Source organism: Falco rusticolus, chromosome 4 (assembly GCF_015220075.1).
Source record: "Falco rusticolus isolate bFalRus1 chromosome 4, bFalRus1.pri, whole genome shotgun sequence".
Taxonomy (NCBI): Eukaryota; Metazoa; Chordata; class Aves; order Falconiformes; family Falconidae; genus Falco; species Falco rusticolus.
In genome coordinates, this window is record NC_051190.1 from 16,664,206 (window position 1) to 16,683,180 (window position 18,975).

Below are 18,975 nucleotides of genomic sequence, written 5' to 3' on the forward strand. Positions count from 1 at the left end.
ATACAGCACTGAGTTTAAAGTTAGTCAGGCAGCTCTGCATTGACCTGCCTCAGTGCTGTATGCAGTATTTCCAGTCACTCAGTGCAGTTCATACTGCTCAGCCATCACACACTTGAGGTTCCAATGACATACCCTTACTTCAGTTTGAAGTACTAGTTCTTAATCTCAACTCCTCTTTAGCTGACTGCATTACCTTTCCCGTTAGAGCATCTAAGTCCCTTACAACCCTGAACCTGCATGGGCTGTCAGGTTTAGGGTAAGATCACAGGGATCATACCTGCCTCAGCACTTGCAGAACTCAGCCTGTGACTCTGGAAGGTCTCTGGACACATCAGGAGCAAGGGAGACCAGGAATCACCCTGGCTCAGGCTGGCAGAGTCCGTCTGGGAAGACCACTTCAGACACATATTGCTACCTTTCCCCTGCACTGCCTCCCAAGAAGAGAAAAAGTCTTTCTTGCAGAGCTGAGGCTGGAGAAGTCTGAGTTGCTCCTGCCTCCATGCTTTTACAGCTGGAGTGCTAGGACAGCAACACGTGCAGGTTTGTCTTAACAAGGTGTGCTCGAGCCTGTATACAACATCGCGGATTCCGCTCCATAGGAGCAGCAACGCTCTGCAATGCTTTCATCTTCTGTTCATTTCAGAATCTTAAATGTACATTGATACATAATTTATAGGGAGAAGGAAATTACTTCTTCTGGAAAGAGCCTCTAATGGGGATGGAGGCTCCTCAAGCAGGTTGCAGTCTCTGCTAGAGAAATTATTCTTATGCTCTACATACTGCAGGGCTGGTTTATACAAGACGAGGAGGAATAGGGGAGAGAAAGCGCAAAGGGGAAATACAAAGGTAGGCAGGCAGAAAAAGTATAATCAACCCTACTCCCATTCTATCCCCTTCGGCATTTCTCCTAAGAATGCTGCTAGTTTGGGGTTCAGGTTTTTGTTTGGTTAGGGGTTTTTTTTTATTTTCCTTCCCCCCCGACAAAATGTGTATTTTCTAAGGATGTTAACTGCTAAGCAGAGAGAGCCACTTGCGTGCCATATTAGTGAGAACAGCTTTTACTTATGGCACTGTACATGACTATTTTGTCCAAAATTTATTTCAGGTCTGTTGTAAATGGTTAAATCTTTTTGCAATGGATGCAACAAAGTGAAGGGAGGGGATACATAGATGTTGCTAGTGTGGGGTTTTGTTTCTTCTGGATAGGAACATGGCACAGACGTTACCACCCCTCCACCAATTGCAGAGAAATACATTATTTTATTTTTAAGTTTTGCTCCTTTTCAGTTCCTCTAGCAAAAAGCAAGGCTGGAGTTCCTAACAGTCCTCAGCAGAAAACCAGGCTTCTCTATTTCAGATTTGCTTACCCTGAAATCATTAGTCACGCTTCAAACCAGCCATGGTTGTTGTTACTATTAGTCAGTAATTATTTCCTACTGAAACAGTGTGCTGTCTTAGAGGATCCCTACAAGTAGATATGAACACATGCAACAAGCAATAGGAATCTGAAACTCAGCATAGCTCTGCACGTGTGGGGTTTGTTTTACGGAATATGGGAAATGCAGCTATTGGGGCTGAACTTTTCTTTTTCCTCCACAGGAGGCAGATTCAGTCCGAGTCAGTATTCCAGAAAATCACAGCTCTTCCTTCAGATTTATACAAAGACATACATGTTTGGAAAACAACCCAGTTCATGATGCAAAAGTGCAAAAGAAAGCTCCAACTCAGCTTCCAGGTGACATGGAGAATGAGAGAAAATGGAAATACTCTTTTCGTCATGTTTGCTGGATGCAGTCAGATCTATTTCTCTTCTCTAAGCAGTTCTTTACGAAGACATGGCATGTGGGCCTGGGCATGGGGGCAGACACATCATTAGGAGGGACTGGCACAAAATTATCTTCAAAACTCAGCTTTAATCTTAGAAATTGCAGAGATAAAATATTTACCCTGTGACTCAGAAATCCAAACGTGCACCATTAACAACTGACAGTGAACAGCCCAGCAAGAGTTTTAAAACACTCAGACTCAACATTATTTGTTCAAATTAAATCTGTCAGTGTTTATGAAAAAACATACATTTAAAAATATGCTTTAACAGTGTTTTGTGAGCCACTTGTAAGCCTAAAGAACGGGCTAACTTCATAGCTAGTGTAATTTGTACTGAATATCCAATCAGCTCTAATTATTAACAGCATGTTACATGTGCATACACAAGCATCTGTCATCCCAGAGGATCCCAAAACATTTTCTAAAGTCAGCACAGTAGTTATGGCAGGACTCCCCGGGGTGCTGAGCTCAGGTGAATCTCTGCAAAACTTCTGAGGGCTGTGCCCCTAACGTGATGTCCCAAAGCTGAAGAAGAGCAGCCTGTCTCCCCGACAAAGGAGATTCCTTGATCAAGACAGCAGGAAAACCTCTACTTTTCTGTGGAAATGCTGGTTCTGAAGCAGCCAGCCTGGCAGAACACAGCCCTTTCCCATGTCTGATTCCTATCAGGCTTCTATCCCCTATCAGGGAACCAGGCTTCTAAGCTTTACCTTCTTCCCAATCACATTTGGATCCTGCCTGCAGCGACTGAATTAATAGCTAATAATAATGCATTCACTCAGCAGATGCACATACCATTAAACTGAATTCCTTGTCATCACCTTTCCCTAACCCTTACTTTACTCAGTCCCTTGGTGCTTAAAACTTATTTAACCACAACTTAAGTTTGATGGCAGCTTTTGCAGCCAAATCCATGACTTAATCCACATGCTCTAAACTGCTGCTCAGGAGAGTGCAAAAAAGTAACAATAATATTGAAAAAAAACCAGAATAGCTATTTGGAATGAGTTGATTTCTTTTCATCTCCTTATCTCTAAGTGTCAGCAGCTTACACATTTTAGCATCATGCACAGTAATTAGACTTTGGTAACAACTAATCACAACAATAAGACAAGTTCTCATCATCCTAACACTTCTTCCTCTGCCAATTCAAGCAGTGATCATAATCAATGAAAGCAATCTAGAGCAGCTTCTACCCTGTCCTGCAGTGTATGAATTAAAGCAATGCTGTCAGCCAAGAGAACTTTCTTTTTCAATTTTAGAAACATAGTAGTAATGGAAAGCTTGTTTTCTGTTTTGAAATAACAAAACAATCTTATTAAATATTTGCCTGATGGGCCGTAAATTCACAAACACCCTTCAGTTTTTTACGTGACCTGTAATTTGAAATGTACTTCACAAAAATACACCAATTAGCTACCCTTAAGTAAAATAACTATGAATCTAATCCACAAAAAATTTTGCGGATCACCATTCAATTAATTTCAAGTGGAAAGGACTCCATCCATCCAAGATGCCGCTTCTGGAACAGGTAGAAAGGCACAAGAGCAGAGGTGCAATCTAAAAGGCTCCGTAGTGGAACGCAGGTGTTTCACCTTGCAGAGAGGGAAGATGAGACCACGAAGCTGCTGGGCTGGGGCCAGGGTGGCAGGGCTAGCATGGAGAGGGGAAAGAAGGCAGAAGAGCTGTGTGCAAGGTAGGCAGGAGCTTGAGCATTAATCCTAATGGTACAACATCAATTGACGAATGTGGTCCCAAACCATCTATTTCAGTCGCTTTAATCTGTAGGTGCCGGCTTTGCAGTAGCAATTTTCTTTTCTGGGGGAGGAAAATTTGTCTTGGTTTTCTGGTGCAAAGAGATTTAGGCCTGGGACTGGGAGTGCATTTGTGTCTCAGGAAAGGACCGAGCAGAGTTCTTGCAGTTCTGAATTTACTGACGCCTACTGTGAGGCATAATTTTGCAGTTATAAAAATCCCAAGAAACTCAAAAGCCTCTGTGTAGCACAGAGGACCCTGCGTCCACAAGAAGTGCATCTGATCTTCAAAGCTACCACTCCATGTTAACAATGACTCCATTAACAGCTCATGTTTTAAAAAGCAGTTTGTAGCTTGCTTTGTTGATGCAAATGGGTATTTTGGGAAAGTGACTTGGAGATAAGCAGCAAAATTAAGCAAGGCCTCGACACAAAGACTTTAAATGTAATTATTAATGTAATTGTTTTCTTTTCCAAGATGCAGCTCTTCTTCTCTACAAGAACCAAAACAATTGACCCTTAATTTTAGCAGAAGAGCTTCTGCTCATCTAATCCAGCAAGAGTGCTTGTGTCTGATTAGCACGGGATGAATTGATTCCTGGGAGCAGAGCTCCTGCTACAGGGTTTTTTGTCTGTTCTCTTCCAAGATCACATTTGGCTACAGATTTCTATACATTTAGATGACAGATCTGGCTGCTGTCTGTGGGATTCACCTAGCTGCAACTGCACATTGATTAGCAATTGCCTTGAGGAAATTCAGAGTATCCAGGCAACCAGAGGAGGCCGCAGATACAGCATCTGGATCCGAAGCAAAACACAAGCAACGGAAGAGAACTCAGGGAAATTAACCGACAATATAGACAAATCCAATTTGCTTTAAATAGTAGGTTCTCTGTCACTTTTTGCAGTTATTAATGGTGAGGTTCACTGAAAGATCAGTCTGGATTTCTTGTTAATTTAGTCAAAATGTTACAATGTGCACATTTCAATTTATGTCTAAAATTTAACATACACTCCAATTAGTGTCCTTGTAGGCAATGACAGCACAGCGGTCACCTACAGATCAAATCACTCTCATTTATTCTGATTTTTCCTGTGTTGAGATATCACTAAGTATTGCCACATGCTATTGTTAACACTCATGTACAGCTGCATCCAGGCACATTTAATGCATGGAAAATTTGTAAAACAAAGCAAAGATACTTCAAGTAACACATAAGCAGTAAGACCTTGGTAGCACGGAGCACGAGATGACTATGGAAGCTCAGGGTGTTTCCTGAGCCAAGCTATATTACAGCAACTGTTAAATCCACATGCAAATAGATTTAAAAAATTCATAGGGAACATAAATAAGCATTGCTTGTGCATGGTATATACAGAGAACACAGGTGAAACAGCTGGAACACACATTCCTGCAAGGCTGTAGGAATTAGGAAAATACCATTATAAGCCTTTGCAATATGCAACTCTTCTTGCAAATACATAAAGTATTTATATATATACTTCCACCAGGAGGATGTGTCCTACTAACACCTCGCCTCTCCAGAAGGCAGTGGCATGTATCATAGCTCACAGCACAGGCTGAGCTCTGCAGTGGCAGGGAAATGCCACGGGTTGCGGCAGCTGGGCTGCCTCATGGTGCAGAAGGGCTGCCCAGCTGCAAAGGAGCTGCTAACACCAGCAGGGAGTAGCCAATTCTCAAGACAGTCCTGACAACATCTAGTACCAAGAAACGATGCTAAATATGCCTGGCTGCCATCTATCAATGGACTACTATGAACAGCCTTCAACACATCACACTGTGGTTAGAGATAAATGCTGCCTTAAAAAAAAAAACAACCTGAAATCTAACTTAGGAAAAAAGCAACTAGTTCACTCTACCTTTTTTTTTGCCACAGGTGTTTAGGAACAACCTTCTCCTCCAAGTGTGATGTTTTAAAATGCATCAAAACCAGTGAAAAGCAGGACTGCTAATGAACAATTTCAGGCAGAGCTCGCATTGAAAAACTTCCTATAAAAACAATCAGGAATGGCACAGGAAATTCAAAACCACTCTAAACCACTATCAGAGATTTGAATATTTGCTTTTAGAGAGTTACTCAGCTACCACTTTAGCTGTTTGTAGAATGAAGCATTATTATCAGATGACACTTCAGTATAGCAGCAGTCACGCTTAACACTGATAATCATTCACATACACAGGAACATGTCTTTTCTTCTTACTAGTGTTTAAAAAAATAACCAAACAAACAAACAAAAAAGCAAAGTATAAAAGCCAAAGACAGAACAGGAATCTTTCTGCAGTGCACAGATGTTAATAAGTGGATATTTGACATGATACATTGTAATGATGTTAGAGGAGCCATTATGATTTATTGAGTCAATCTGTACTATGGAGACAATAATAAGCAGATCTCATCTTATTAAGCGGAACATGTTGTTCCGCTGCATGGGCATCCCCAGCATCTGCCACCCTTCCTTGCCCAGTCTTCCCATCAGGTTTTGCATGCCACAGACACAGCTGTCATTTCAAGGTTGCACCAAGTTGGCGAAACCCACAGGCTGTGAAGACACCAGAAGACCAGCAAAGAAAATCCAGCCATTTTGCTAAAGCAGCTGGGGGAGTGGGGCTGCTGCGAAGAAACCCAAGGAGAGCTAGCACATCAGATAAATTAGGCTAAAGGCATCTTGATTTGAAGCATGTTGCTGAATACACCTCTCTACTTCAGCTGAAATTTTAACTGCACTATTAAGGTAATTTATTACACTCATTAAGTACCACAGTCGGAGACCCTGTCTACAGTAGCTAGTTTTATACACTTTAAAAATGTTAGCAAGTCACCCCATTACATCTTAGTCATCAGACTAATGCAGATTACTTATTACTTCTCTTGGCAATCACATAACACTTGTCCTGAGAATGAAAGATGATGCCTTGACAATAATACACTATAATGTAATAACCCTTCACATGTTATAAAGTGAAGCACTTTTTCTTTTGAGGATCACTAAGTGCTGGGCAGGCATTCATTAATACAGCCTCACCAGACCCCAGCGACACAGCCATCACCATTCAAAATTCAGCCACCATGCTAATGTCCCTGTGCTTCTCTGCACAGCAGCCACCTCCACTGCTGCATTCAGCACAGCCCTCTGAAACAGCATCGCTTCCACTCTCTCCCTCCTATTTGTAATAGCAGATAACTGCAGGCACAGGGTATCTGCTGAAATATTAATGAAGAGAGAACTAAGTGTTGTTTTAATATTCTCCAGGCCAGTAACCTGAAGTATAGAGCAGTTACCTGATCTGCCCAAGGCCACTCAGCAGATGGGGAAGAAACACGAGTAATATCTAGAAGTTTTGGTTCTGCTCAACACAGTCCTCCCTTGGGGTCTCTGTGAGAGCCTGCAATTCAAATGCAGAAGTAATTGCCAAATAATTAGTAACCTACACAATCACTTCCATGCATCCGTCACTATTTTACACCCTGAAGGCGCAGTCAATAAGTGCCTGAGATTACAATTATCATAATTTCCTACCCACCAGAAGGCCTAGATAATGGGCAGTCTAAAAAGACTTTTCCTTCCTAGTAAGTATTGTCAAAGGGAATTACCAACTGGCTTGAGCACGTTCCGTGCATCTTTACCAGTATGCAGGTGGTGCAAAAAGCACCAGTACTGGTGCAGCACCACAGCTTTGGGTAGGTCTTCTAGGATTTCAGCTTCAGCTCCAGCTCCTGGATTCATGTGATCACCATGTTGCTTTCATTGGGAGAAAAAAAAAATTTCTAAGCTTTATGGTTAAACCCCAGCATGTTAAAACTGGAACTGAAAACCTCAGGAATTAGGGCTTCCTAATTCCCCCTCTCCCACCTGATTACAATTTTTGGAGCATTTTGGGTGCAGAACATACCAGAGAGGTGACAAGTGACCAAAAAAGCAGCTGCCATGCCCGCTCTGCATTCACTGGCATGTGAATCAAAAACTGCCCAGAGGAACCTATTTGCAGTGCACCAGAAAAAATAATACTGCCATTATGCAGCCCAGTAGGTAGGCAACACCTTCTTTGTCCTATTCATCTTGCAGTTTCTTTCTTTGCAATTAGAGCATTTTTAAAACCCAGGTTGTCCTTTTAAAACCTGATACATTCTCCTACTCCTTGATGGTTTCCAGCTGTTCCCTTCTGCTTGTTCTTTATTCTTTCCAAACCAGTATCAAAATCCATATCAGCATCAAAGTCCTGCGTACCACCCCTCTTCTGATGGCTCCCTGTTTTCTAATTTTTCTCCCATAAGTTCTCTTCAGTAACTGTTACTAAACAAACGCTTGTGTTGTGTCTTCCACAAGGTTTTTCCCAATGGTAGTGCAAGTACCCAGGTGGCTTTATGCCTTCGATAGGCAAACAAATGTCATCCAGTAATGCTAAAACTTTATCTTGATCATTTGGGTCAGACTTCCTCCCTAGCTGCTGAATCATAGCACAGAAATACAGAGCATTCATCCATATCCCACCACCACCACATACAGACACTGACAACTTACGTTGGCCAGAAGGAAACTTGGGACCACCACCCTGACCCTAAACCACCAGCCTGCTTCAGCCACAAGAGCTTGTGGCTGCCAGGCACACGAAAATTTCCCTATTAATCATCACTACTCTCCATTTCATAGCATTCCCCTTCCTTCATCTCTAAATCATGTAATTGCACTGTAATCAAAAGCAACCCTACCTTTGCAATTGATTCCTACTCAGTACAATGGGTAGCATTATTAATAATAAAAGCCATGCATTATTTTATGGTTCTTCAGAGAGAAACAGAAGGTTATTTCCTTTTGTTGGGTTCCATCCCTCTGGTTTAGAATAAGTCATCACTGGCAAGGTCAAAAATATAATCAACTTCATCATGGTGGTACACTTCGAAAATAATAATAAAAAAAGAAGGTAGCAAAATACAACATAAACCAAATAATTAATCTAAGACTATAAAACTGGACAATAACAAACACTTCTTGAATGTCAGAAGTCTAACCTACTTTGCTGTCTGTGGTATTTCGCAGATTATTTTTTTTTATGGGCAAAATTGCTGGTGATCGCAGCGTTGAGTCTGAATCACACCATCTTCCAAGATCTAATCAAGATCAGCAATGTTTTGATCAATGCAGTTGTAAAATAAGATTTCCAAAAAAAGTACAACAAAGCCATTAAAGAAATCTCAGAAGGCAGAAAAATAATTTCTTGAAAGTGTAAATGAAAAATTAACTTTATTTATTTCACATGACAATGAAATAGTAATGTGTCTTGATGCATATGTGCACACATGCATCATCACTATTTGCTTTATTCTTATTGATTTTTCCCTCCACGGGCCAGCTCTACAGAACCACTAGGCACCAGTGTCACCGGCGTCAATGTGGAAAGAGGCTTCTCAGCACTTCTGACAAATTACTCCCTTAAAGTTCAGGCACTTCTATCACCCACAGAAATTAAATACGCATTAGACTTATGAGAAATCAACCTCATCTTCAGCAACTCAAAGGAACAACCCATGAAATCTAAACAGTTTAGCTGCTACCGCATATAATCACATAAGCAATGAAACGACCAGGTTATAACTGTCCCAGATGGGTACACCATTTCCTGAAAACTAATTCCCAGCGTGTCCCAGGAGCCAGCTTACAGACAGTTACCCATTTTGTCTTTCCAAGTGGAAAGGTCACCAGAACAAATACGATCAGGAAGTAATGGCGAGGCCGTTCAGCTGATCTATTTCAAGCACCATGACAAAGAAAACTAATTTAGTGTTATAATTAGAAACATGGAGAGGAAAAAGCTCATTTTGGAGAAGTGCTGCTGCTGGAACGTTCGCATTGGTGCTGATGGAGCTAATCAGCTCAGAGAGGTGGAAGAGTGAAACCAAATTATACATTTAGCATCTTCATGTAAATCAGGTTTGACACTGCAATTGTCTGCAGTTGGGACTAAGTGCAAGGTTTAAAGGTGACCTTATCAGGGAGTTTTTAAAGAAGCAGGCTAAATAAACAGTGTTTTAGGAATTTTTTTTAGAACGTAAAATCCAAAACCGCATGTCACAATCTCCTCTGTTCATATTTGATGACTATTGGCTATTTGTGTGTAGTTCATATTTTTAAATGAATTTCGTTTCTTATTAACAGCTGCAAGAATAAGGCTTTTTAAACTTCTCATAATTACAAAAAGATCCTTTGGAAATACGATATGAATGAGCTGAAGTATACTGGAAGGACTTTCACACCTGTAAGATATTTCTCTTCATTGTCTTGTCAATGAAGACATTTCAATGCTTGCAGGGCAGGGGGTGGGCATGGGACTGATGGACACAACAACACAAAAAAAAACCACCACAAAAGGAGTTTTCAATTTAAAGGAGATACAGATTGCAGGTTTAGTTACACAAATACTACTGTGTACCCAAATATGGCCAATTTGCCTTGCATTTCTCTGGAAGTCAAAGCTATCTTTTCCCCGCTTTCACCCTGGTGACATTTCAGTGCCCCTTGGCAGTCTTGGTGCTGTTGTTTGTAAAGCTGTGCTGTAAAAAGGAGCAACACAATGACCTAAGTTAGAAGTAATTATCCAGGAATAAAGAGGGGAAAAAAAGGCCAAAAGTAGTGCATCATGTAGCTGCATGGTGAGACAACTGGGTGATGAAAGATGTGTATTTAGGGGTGAACAAGGAGATGAGCAGGGGTGGAAACAAAGAGTAGATGCATTTTCACTCACTGTCACGCTGTCTTCCCTCAGTATTTTGTTATTAGACTTCATACTGGATTTTCCTGGCCTACTGATGTTAATCTTTTGAGGTAGTTAACTTGAAGGGAAAAAGACAAAAGCACAGCAATATTGGAATCCCCTCTCTCAGGGTACAGTCAGAAGAGGGAAGTAGAACACTAGGACAGAAAGTGAGGCCCTAACTTGAGCTGGTTAACGCAAGCAAGGGTGATGCAATGCAAGTCTGGTGTCCCATCACGGTTATTTTGAAGTGCTTTTTCATTGCCCGCGGCTCCATACCTTCATAAGTTCCTACTTCCAGAAGGGTCCCACTTCGCTCCAACTCCAGAAACTCCTCCACAGTCAGAAAGTTATAGTCCACACCAGGCACTTCTCCTTCTCTTGGAGGACGGGTTGTGCCTGAAAGGAAAAAACAGCACGTTAATGTAGATGTTTTCTTATCAAGAGTTAAAAGGGACAGTACAAAAACGATCATAAAGATACAAAAGTATCTGTAAAATACAGTTCTGTGAGCTACAAAGAGAGCAGTGTCAAAAAGTTCAGTTAGAAGTTAGGAACCGGTGTAAAAACAAGGCAAGACATAGATCGCAGGTTGAGCTGGTGGTACCAGTTGTTCTACCCAACAATGTTTTTTTATGTTCTCAGAATGACTCTCTGGCAAAGAAATCTCTCGTAACACATACAGAAACACAGCTGGAAGAGTTTGATATGTGGGAACAGGCCAGCAATTACCTTCCTGCTATTAGCACAGTCTCTCACATTTCAACTTCACTAAAATTGCAATCTGTATTCTCTGATAAGGCAACTTCTTTCTGCCTTCCATTATTTCTCTATCAGTTTATCTCACCAAATATTCTTTCAGGTCATTAAGCTCTTTTCTCCCTTACTACTTCTTAATATTTTATCCCTATTTATAATATTTTTTATTCAACATTAAACAGAACCGTGAGACAGTTTTGACAGACCATTCACACATGCTTACTAAAGAGACAACCTGCAAACTCTTCTCTGAGAAGTTCACCTATAAGCTCATTCCAGTTCAAGAAATACTTTTTCTTTTGAGTAATAATTCACACTGAATCTCTCTCTAGCACTCGGCAATTTAACTAGGACCCATGGAGAACAGGGCTCTGATCACTGCTACTCTGCCAGCTCTGAAACTCCTCTCCCTTCTGACCCATTTGCAGCCCTTTGAAGCATGGTGTAAGATGAGTCATTTCATGACTTCTTGCTAAGATGGCTTGGGCCACTGCATTTTAGGTCACTGAGCACAGCTTAATTGATTAGGATCAGTTTCTGTTCAATAGCCTTTATTTTCCATGACTCTGGAGGCTAGGAGATGGCTGGTTCTATACATCCGAGATTAAATATAAATGACAGATTTACAGATGGTACAGGAAACTGAACTTTAGAAGAAAGAGCAGCGTTAGAGGTGTCTGAGTTGCTGTGGCTGCAACCAATCTGCTGGCTTGGGAAAAACTTCAGAGATGTGGAAACCATACCTAACATTTAATGAAGCATGATTTCTCACTTCTGTGGGCTCACTACTCCGGCCCCTGGGTAGTGCCTTCTCAGCGCGTACAATTTCTTAAACCCTCAGTATAGAGAAGCTGAGCTTCTGGAAACTAACTGGGAAGATTCCAGCTCTCAGAAGTTGAAAGAGCATAAATCTACCATGCCTGCATCTGGCAAATGTTTTCCTGAAGTGCCAGGGAAGCGGAAAGTCTCCTTGTGCCCTACTCATCCAAGAGACTGTTCGAGAGGTCAATCTTGACAGAGTGACACCCTTGAAAGACTATCACTGGGTTAATGTCCTTGATAGACATTCACTTTCTCTAACATCCTCCACCTCTCGTTTCAAGATAGAAGCTCTCTCTCTCTCTTTTTATTATTTAGCATCTTTTATTATTTAGCATCAGTGTCCAGATAAGTTTATAAATTCCTGTGATGCTTCTATCGTGCCTTCTCTTGGAGCTGTGTGAATGGGTGAAGGCCGGAGGAGAAAAAGAAAAAAAAAAAAAAAAAGGGATGGAAATGGTGACAGGTATCTTCACCCTACTAGCAGAATTGCTCTTTCCTATTCGGAAGGATTCAGTTTTGCATTCTTTGTATTCTTGTACCCTTACAGTAAGACTACAATTTTTACCAAGTAGTCTGTCAGACAGGACAGATGTCTTTCACAGATCTAGACCAGAGAAACACTGGAAGTACACCACATGCCCCTCTTGTGCCCAAGTGCTGGCATTTCCATCTGAAGCCAGGCAGAAAAACTCAGCCAGCAACGCCCACACAGGACCCTCCCTGGCACACAAGGAGTGTGCACACACCCAGCAGCTGAGATGAAGGGTCGCAGCATCTCCTCCCTAGGCACTGACACTGCTGTAGGTGTTCAGGCTGTGAGGACCCTCACCAGAGCATCACGGCTATTGAGTACTGCCAGGTTCCCCTAAACCAGGCCCATGAGAGAGGAAGAAGAAGAATGGAAAAACCTCAGCACTAAATCTGTCCAACGATGCGCGGTAGCTGTCCCATGCCTGGAGCACAATGGAAGTGAGAATTAAGACTCTGTAGTGCTCCACATCCAAAGCATCAGTCAAACGTCACCCCGAGCCACGTGGCACACGAGCTGAATGACAAAGATCGGGACATACTCTTTCCCAGTAACTGACAACACACATTCATGAAACACAAAGATCAGGGAACTTCACGACCCACTGTATCTTTTAAAACTCTCTTTTCTTTATCTATATCTTCCCACAGAAAGTATTTCTTAATCTTTTTTTTTTTTTTTCCTTCTGAATTTTTATAGTGGTGAAATTGCAGTCAGCAGTTTACTAGTGCTGGCTGCCTATTTGACATGACAATTATATCTCTGCCATAATTCCTCTGAGCCATTTTAATGGATCTATTTGTTTCATCTCAGTGTTCTTAATTTCCTGAATATGTTCAAGTCGAAAAATCGCAGATGTGCTTGCTATCAGCGCGATTGCCTGCAACACACGCTGAATGCATTAGAAATGCCAAGTTGCCGCGTAAAAGAAAAACATTACATCACAGCGATAACATTTGTCACCTCGCATCGGTCCTCAGCAACAGAGGGAAAATAAAAACTACACTGGTTAGGATATCTTATCTAGGCAAAGGCAAAAAACCCAACAACTTTCCGTGTTGCTGTCTAAAGCAAAGATTGCTTGCAGATGCTCGGGCTGTTATCCTGCTTCACATCTGAGCAAGAGTTACTGAATGCAATTCAGAAAGGCAGGGGGAAGGGTAAACCCGCCTCCGTTTTTCTTGTAGCAGAATGACAGGCTGCCGGCTGGACACACGCCTGGCAGATGGCATTTCAAAGAGTTTTCATGAACCATCTGGGATGTGTACAATGATTACAAACCACACTTACAACAAAGCCAGAAGGGCTGCTTCACAAGGAGGGTGGGGGGAGAGGGCGGGCGGAAAGAAAGGGGGAAAGAAAAGAAAACCAAGAGGCACATAAACAATCCTGATGACTTTTCCCAGGCATAGGATGCTAAGAATAATCAGCACCTTCCACCTGGAGCCTTTCCACAGCCTGAAACAACTGCTCAACTACTCTGCAGCATGTGTGTGCACAGCCCAACACCACTGCAGGCTGCAAGTTTCCATTCATTAGAGCTTTCTGCTGATAAACTCCAAATTGTAATTAAGTCTCCCATCATTAATGTGACTTATTTATACGTGACTTTATAATGTGACTACAAAGCGTAGTGTGTCTGTCCTCCCTCCCCCGTTAAATTGCATTCCAGTATCCTTACCACAGGCTGGTCATCACTGAAGGAGGGAGCTGTGGAGATGACTGTACATTTTATCAGAGCTAATAGCAGGTCAGACCACTGCTAATGGCAGAATTAATTGAGCACAATATGTGCTGTAGATGGTCCAAACAGGAGTTAAAATACTCCACTGGAAAAGGCGAGCCAATCATACTTAAATACGTTAACCTGCCTGCCATGTTTGCACTGAAATATTAAGTGGCATCAAATCTTATTGCCATTAGGTAGCAATTTAGCTAATTAATTTGAGCTATGTCCCACTGTGTGACTAGCTTAGAATTGTTAATGCTACAGCAAGAAGGAACTGGAGGAGAAACCAAGTGGTTAGCAACTCCTTCTGCACATTTAATGATTCACAAACTTTCACTCTTATTTGATTGGAATGTCCCACAACTTATAAAACTAGTTGGAGACCTCACACTCACAGGACAATTGCTCGAATCTTCTGCCACCACAGCAGACTTACAAAAAAAAATAAAATAAAAGTAAGACTAAGGATTAGTACTGCAGGTTTTACTTTCTCTCTTGGTCTGGGGAGGTAAAACTACACGTAACATGGGTGGCTGAGATGCTAGGTGAAATGTCTGCCCAGCTGTTGGTTTGGTTATCACACCCAAGCTAGCTGTATCCCAGTTTATCCATGCATCACTAATGCTTGAGCTACAGAAGGAGACCTCACCTGAGAAACTGCTTCCAGACAAAGGTGAGTTTGCCCAGAGAAGAGCCCATGTTGCACTTAAGCTAACTAAACTAAAGCTTGTCATCCACACCTAGAATAACCGTGGCTCAGATGTACTGAAGACTAGTAACTATTCGTCTGAATAATTTAAGTGCCCATTTAAAAGACAAATAGCTGCTGCTGTTGTGTTGCCTATCAACCACGCTGACAATTACCCAACATGAGCCTCAATTATAGTATGGCCAGATTGTTAATATGTGATTCAGGGGCTGTTTAGCTCCTTATCAAGCCTCACGTTAAGCTGTTAATAGCCACTGATGCCCCGCTGCTAAATTAATCAGAATCTTGCTTATTGTAATCTAAAAATAAGACTTCAAAGGGGCCTTAGTCACTTCAATTACTTTCTTCTTAAAACAAAAACAGTTCTTGAACAGTAATTCTGTTACCATGAGCCAAAATAGCCCCTAGAGCAAGACATTCAGAAGTTGACTTCTCAAGTGCAGAACACCTACATCTCCCATTTGCAAAGCAATGATTTCTGCACATACGATTCCGTATTTCTTCTACGTCCAGTTCCACTGGCTGGCAGTGATAATCTGGTCAGCCACCAAAATAGAGCTAATCAAACCACAAGTCATTTCCTTCTCACCTCCACCGACCAGCTTTCTTATGATGACAGATGATGTGAGAGCTGTACACTCAAAGTAATTATAATAGTTGCTACAACCATGTTTTATACAAACTCAAGTCACTGTGGTTACCAGCGGTGAATGGAACCGTAGTAAATACAGTTTCCGTGTGAAGTGTACAGGGATGCTACTGACTGGCGAAGCTGCAAAGCCAAGCTCTGTTGCGGGGGGTTGCCAAGAGGCCGTTTGCAGGTGGATTAGAAGGAAGGATGCTGTTCTCACCATTGCTCTCCAAGACTGATATTTTTGTTCATTCAGCCACAAGGGACTGCTCTCATCACCTACACTGAAAAAATCTTCAGCTGCCAGGGAAGAAACGTATTAGGAAAACAGCCCCTCTCCCCTCTGCACAGTGTTTAGAGGTCACCTTCTTCCCTCGTGTCACAGGATAATTTGGAGAGCCTGCTCTAGCTCTCCTGCATCTGTCACCTATGGTGCCAGATAACTGGAAGGCAGGACAAACTTCACAGACCTGCTAATGGCAAGCAGAGAAGGGAAAAGACAGAGACAACCTGGTCTGTCTCCAGAAGAGGCAACCTGATCAGCAGCCAAGCTTAAGGAGAACTTATCTGCAGCACAGTATTAGAAAAACCCTTATCTACACTAACAAAAAATAAAGTGTAACCTAGCTGTAAGAAAACGTTGTACACAGAACTACTTCATTTACTGACTTCTAGGGTTATCCAAGCCAAGAGTACTGACCCGTTTTATTCAGCAGCAGTAGAAGCGACTGTATTTGGACACCATTAGCTATCCATTACACACGTGTCCCCACTTACCTATGGTAAGGGGTGATTTATCGTTGTAACTACATAAAAATACAGAAGTTTCAGTGAGGCCTGGTCTGTTACAAACCAAACACGCTCGACTTACAAATACAATTTTCTCCTGAAACTCGAAACTCAGGAAGCTCATTCTGGGATTTTAAATGTTGTCTGTCCCTTCTGTAGCCAGTGATTCAATACCTATAATCCACAAGAACGTGACAAGCATTCAAAGTGTCTCAGTGGTGGAATAGAAACTCAGTCCAAAGGAGAATGTGGTCTGTCTCTAGAAATTAATTCACAGCTCTGTTAATGATGCATGTGAAGGAACAGATGCTGATTGACTCTTCCTGGCCACACGGATAACTGCAGTACTAAAAGCAAATTTCTGTCACTGTGGTCAGCAGGAATGACTGATTAAACCCAGAAAACAGCTGACCAAGACAAAGCTGTCTTTCTACAGACACATCTCAGAGAGAAATGCATTTCATGGCTGTGGTCTAAAGTAATTTTTCTTTTACAGGGGGAGATGGAAGGGATTTGTGCAAAGAGTTCTGTATCTTCTTCTCCCACCAGCCTTTCCAGCAAGGCTGTATCCGAAGGTGGATCCCACAGCAGCAGCTTGTGAGGATCCCCTGGTGCCTGAAGGACTGTGCCAGCCACACACACAAGCAATGGCAGGTGGACCCTCAGTGCATGTAAAAGCCATTCTCCCACTTCCCAAGACACCGTGTCCAGTTGCATCTCTCTGGCACTTTCTCTCAAAGAAGGACTGACTGCCTGGAGCCTCCCTGGAGAAATGATTCCGCCAAGCTGCACAGCAGCAGCTCAGAGTTTGTATACCCTCCAGGCAGAAAGCTATTTTTGTCCCTTTTCGATCTATTTTTGGTACTTCTGTGGCCTTCACTGCTGCCAAATAAGAGCATTGATAATCTTCAACACATTTATCCTTACAGCATTTTGAGGTAGAGAAAGTGGGTAGGTTTCTGTTTTATAGCACAAGATCAGCCAGAGTCAGGATCTCAAAAGACTTCAGGAGCCTAATTCTAGAGAAATCAATGGGATTTAGGAAACCCTACAGATCAGGATCAGGGCCTACAGATTAAAAGGGACAAAAATAAGTTGCTGCTGCATCAGGGCTTTGCAAACTCTTTTGTTACGTGTCATGAAACACCATGCAGTGGTTGTACAAAGCCAATTCAGCACGAGGGGGTTCATTCTCGACTGTAGTATCAATTTAAATGAAACTGGTAATTACCTGATGACTAGAAGAAGTGAGGGTACAAAACCTGCCACACTCCAAAAAAAAGCCTTTTAAAAAAGACCCTTTTAAGGATCTATGCCAAATACTCAAACATAACAGCACCTCCCTGACCTGGGAAAGTACCACTGATGGCACTATTGCAGCGTGGCAGTTCCTAATGCAGTTACACCTCTTCATGTGTCCTTCAGAGCTTTCATTAGCTTTCTCCTAAGGAAAAAAAGAGTCTTCTGGCATCAAATAAATGTTCTTGGATTCACAATAGCAGCAGCTCACCTTCTGGATCCCTCTCTTTGAGTGATTGCTGTTACCTCACCAGACACCTGCAGCCAAATCCCTCTTATTTCCCACGAGGTGGGACACCCACCAAGAAGATTAAACTTCATGAACTAATGAGTTTGCCATTAATCCTGTGTTCATGGAGTCCAACAGCATGACATCTGCTAATTTAAATTGTGAACTACTGATGAAAAAGCAAACTGCATACCTCCATGGCGAGAAGACCTTGGCTGTAACTATGCACAATTTTATTCTTTCTAATTTATGGATTAGGGTAATAAAGTGTAATTTTATAAATCAATAAAGCTGTAGTAATGAGATTGTACTGTAATGTTCTGCTTTTAAATACTGGCAAAGAAATGAATGAAAAATGCCATTTGTATAAGTGTGTGTGACTTATGGGGAGTAAAATTAGCTGAAAGTAAATTAACAGGATGATTATATACTTGCATTTATACGCAGTTTCTCTCATATATACATTTTCAGAAGTCTAGATAATGCTACAACCATGACACAAACCTTTATTTCAAAAGGACCACCTTTCTTCTATGCAAAAATTGTCATAGCTACTTTCAGTCAAAATTCTGTCTTTCTTGGAAGAGGCTACAGCTGAAAATGGTAAACTAAATACGTACACTGGATAATTACATACAAAGTACCCTTATTAGCTGGTTATTTTTAATCCTCACTCCGGACTATCTCAACCCAAGCCTAACCGGGTCCCTGTAGCACTTGCTCAGGGCTGCCCCACATCAGCATCACCACGCAGAGGCACCGCGGCGCTCTGTGCTGCGCGCCCAGAGCAGCTACGGAAAAGCACAACGTGGATGAAGATGACTATTCCAGATGAAGGTGCACATCCGTATTAAATACCACAGGCCAAATGGGCGGGGGGTGAGGACTTAAAATCTACTTCGAAATAAGTCACAGGAGACCTGGGATGTAGGGTAGCTCCCATGACAACAGCACTTTTAAACAAATACCTCATTGTCTTATTTATATTTTCACAGTATAGGAAGTAGTTTATCTGGAGGCACAACCTACCTTGCTTTATATCTGCTTTTTGCATGTCTACTTGCAAAAATCCTTGATTTCTACCAATTGCCAAAGGGAAAGTGTAACCCAGTGTGAGAGTTTCGTAAGT

General features: G+C 41.9%; 1 protein-coding gene across 23 annotated transcripts in view; it reads right to left on the reverse strand.

The window, feature by feature from the left end:
* MAGI1 (membrane associated guanylate kinase, WW and PDZ domain containing 1) overlaps positions 1-18,975 on the reverse strand; it is a 355,846-nt gene that overhangs the window by 81,848 nt on the left and 255,023 nt on the right. For all 23 annotated transcript variants that reach the window (XM_037382565.1, XM_037382557.1, XM_037382555.1 and 20 more), the window contains one exon: positions 10,630-10,749. In XM_037382565.1, coding sequence (XP_037238462.1) covers positions 10,630-10,749 — 120 coding nt within the window. The remainder of the gene's footprint in view (positions 1-10,629; positions 10,750-18,975) is intronic.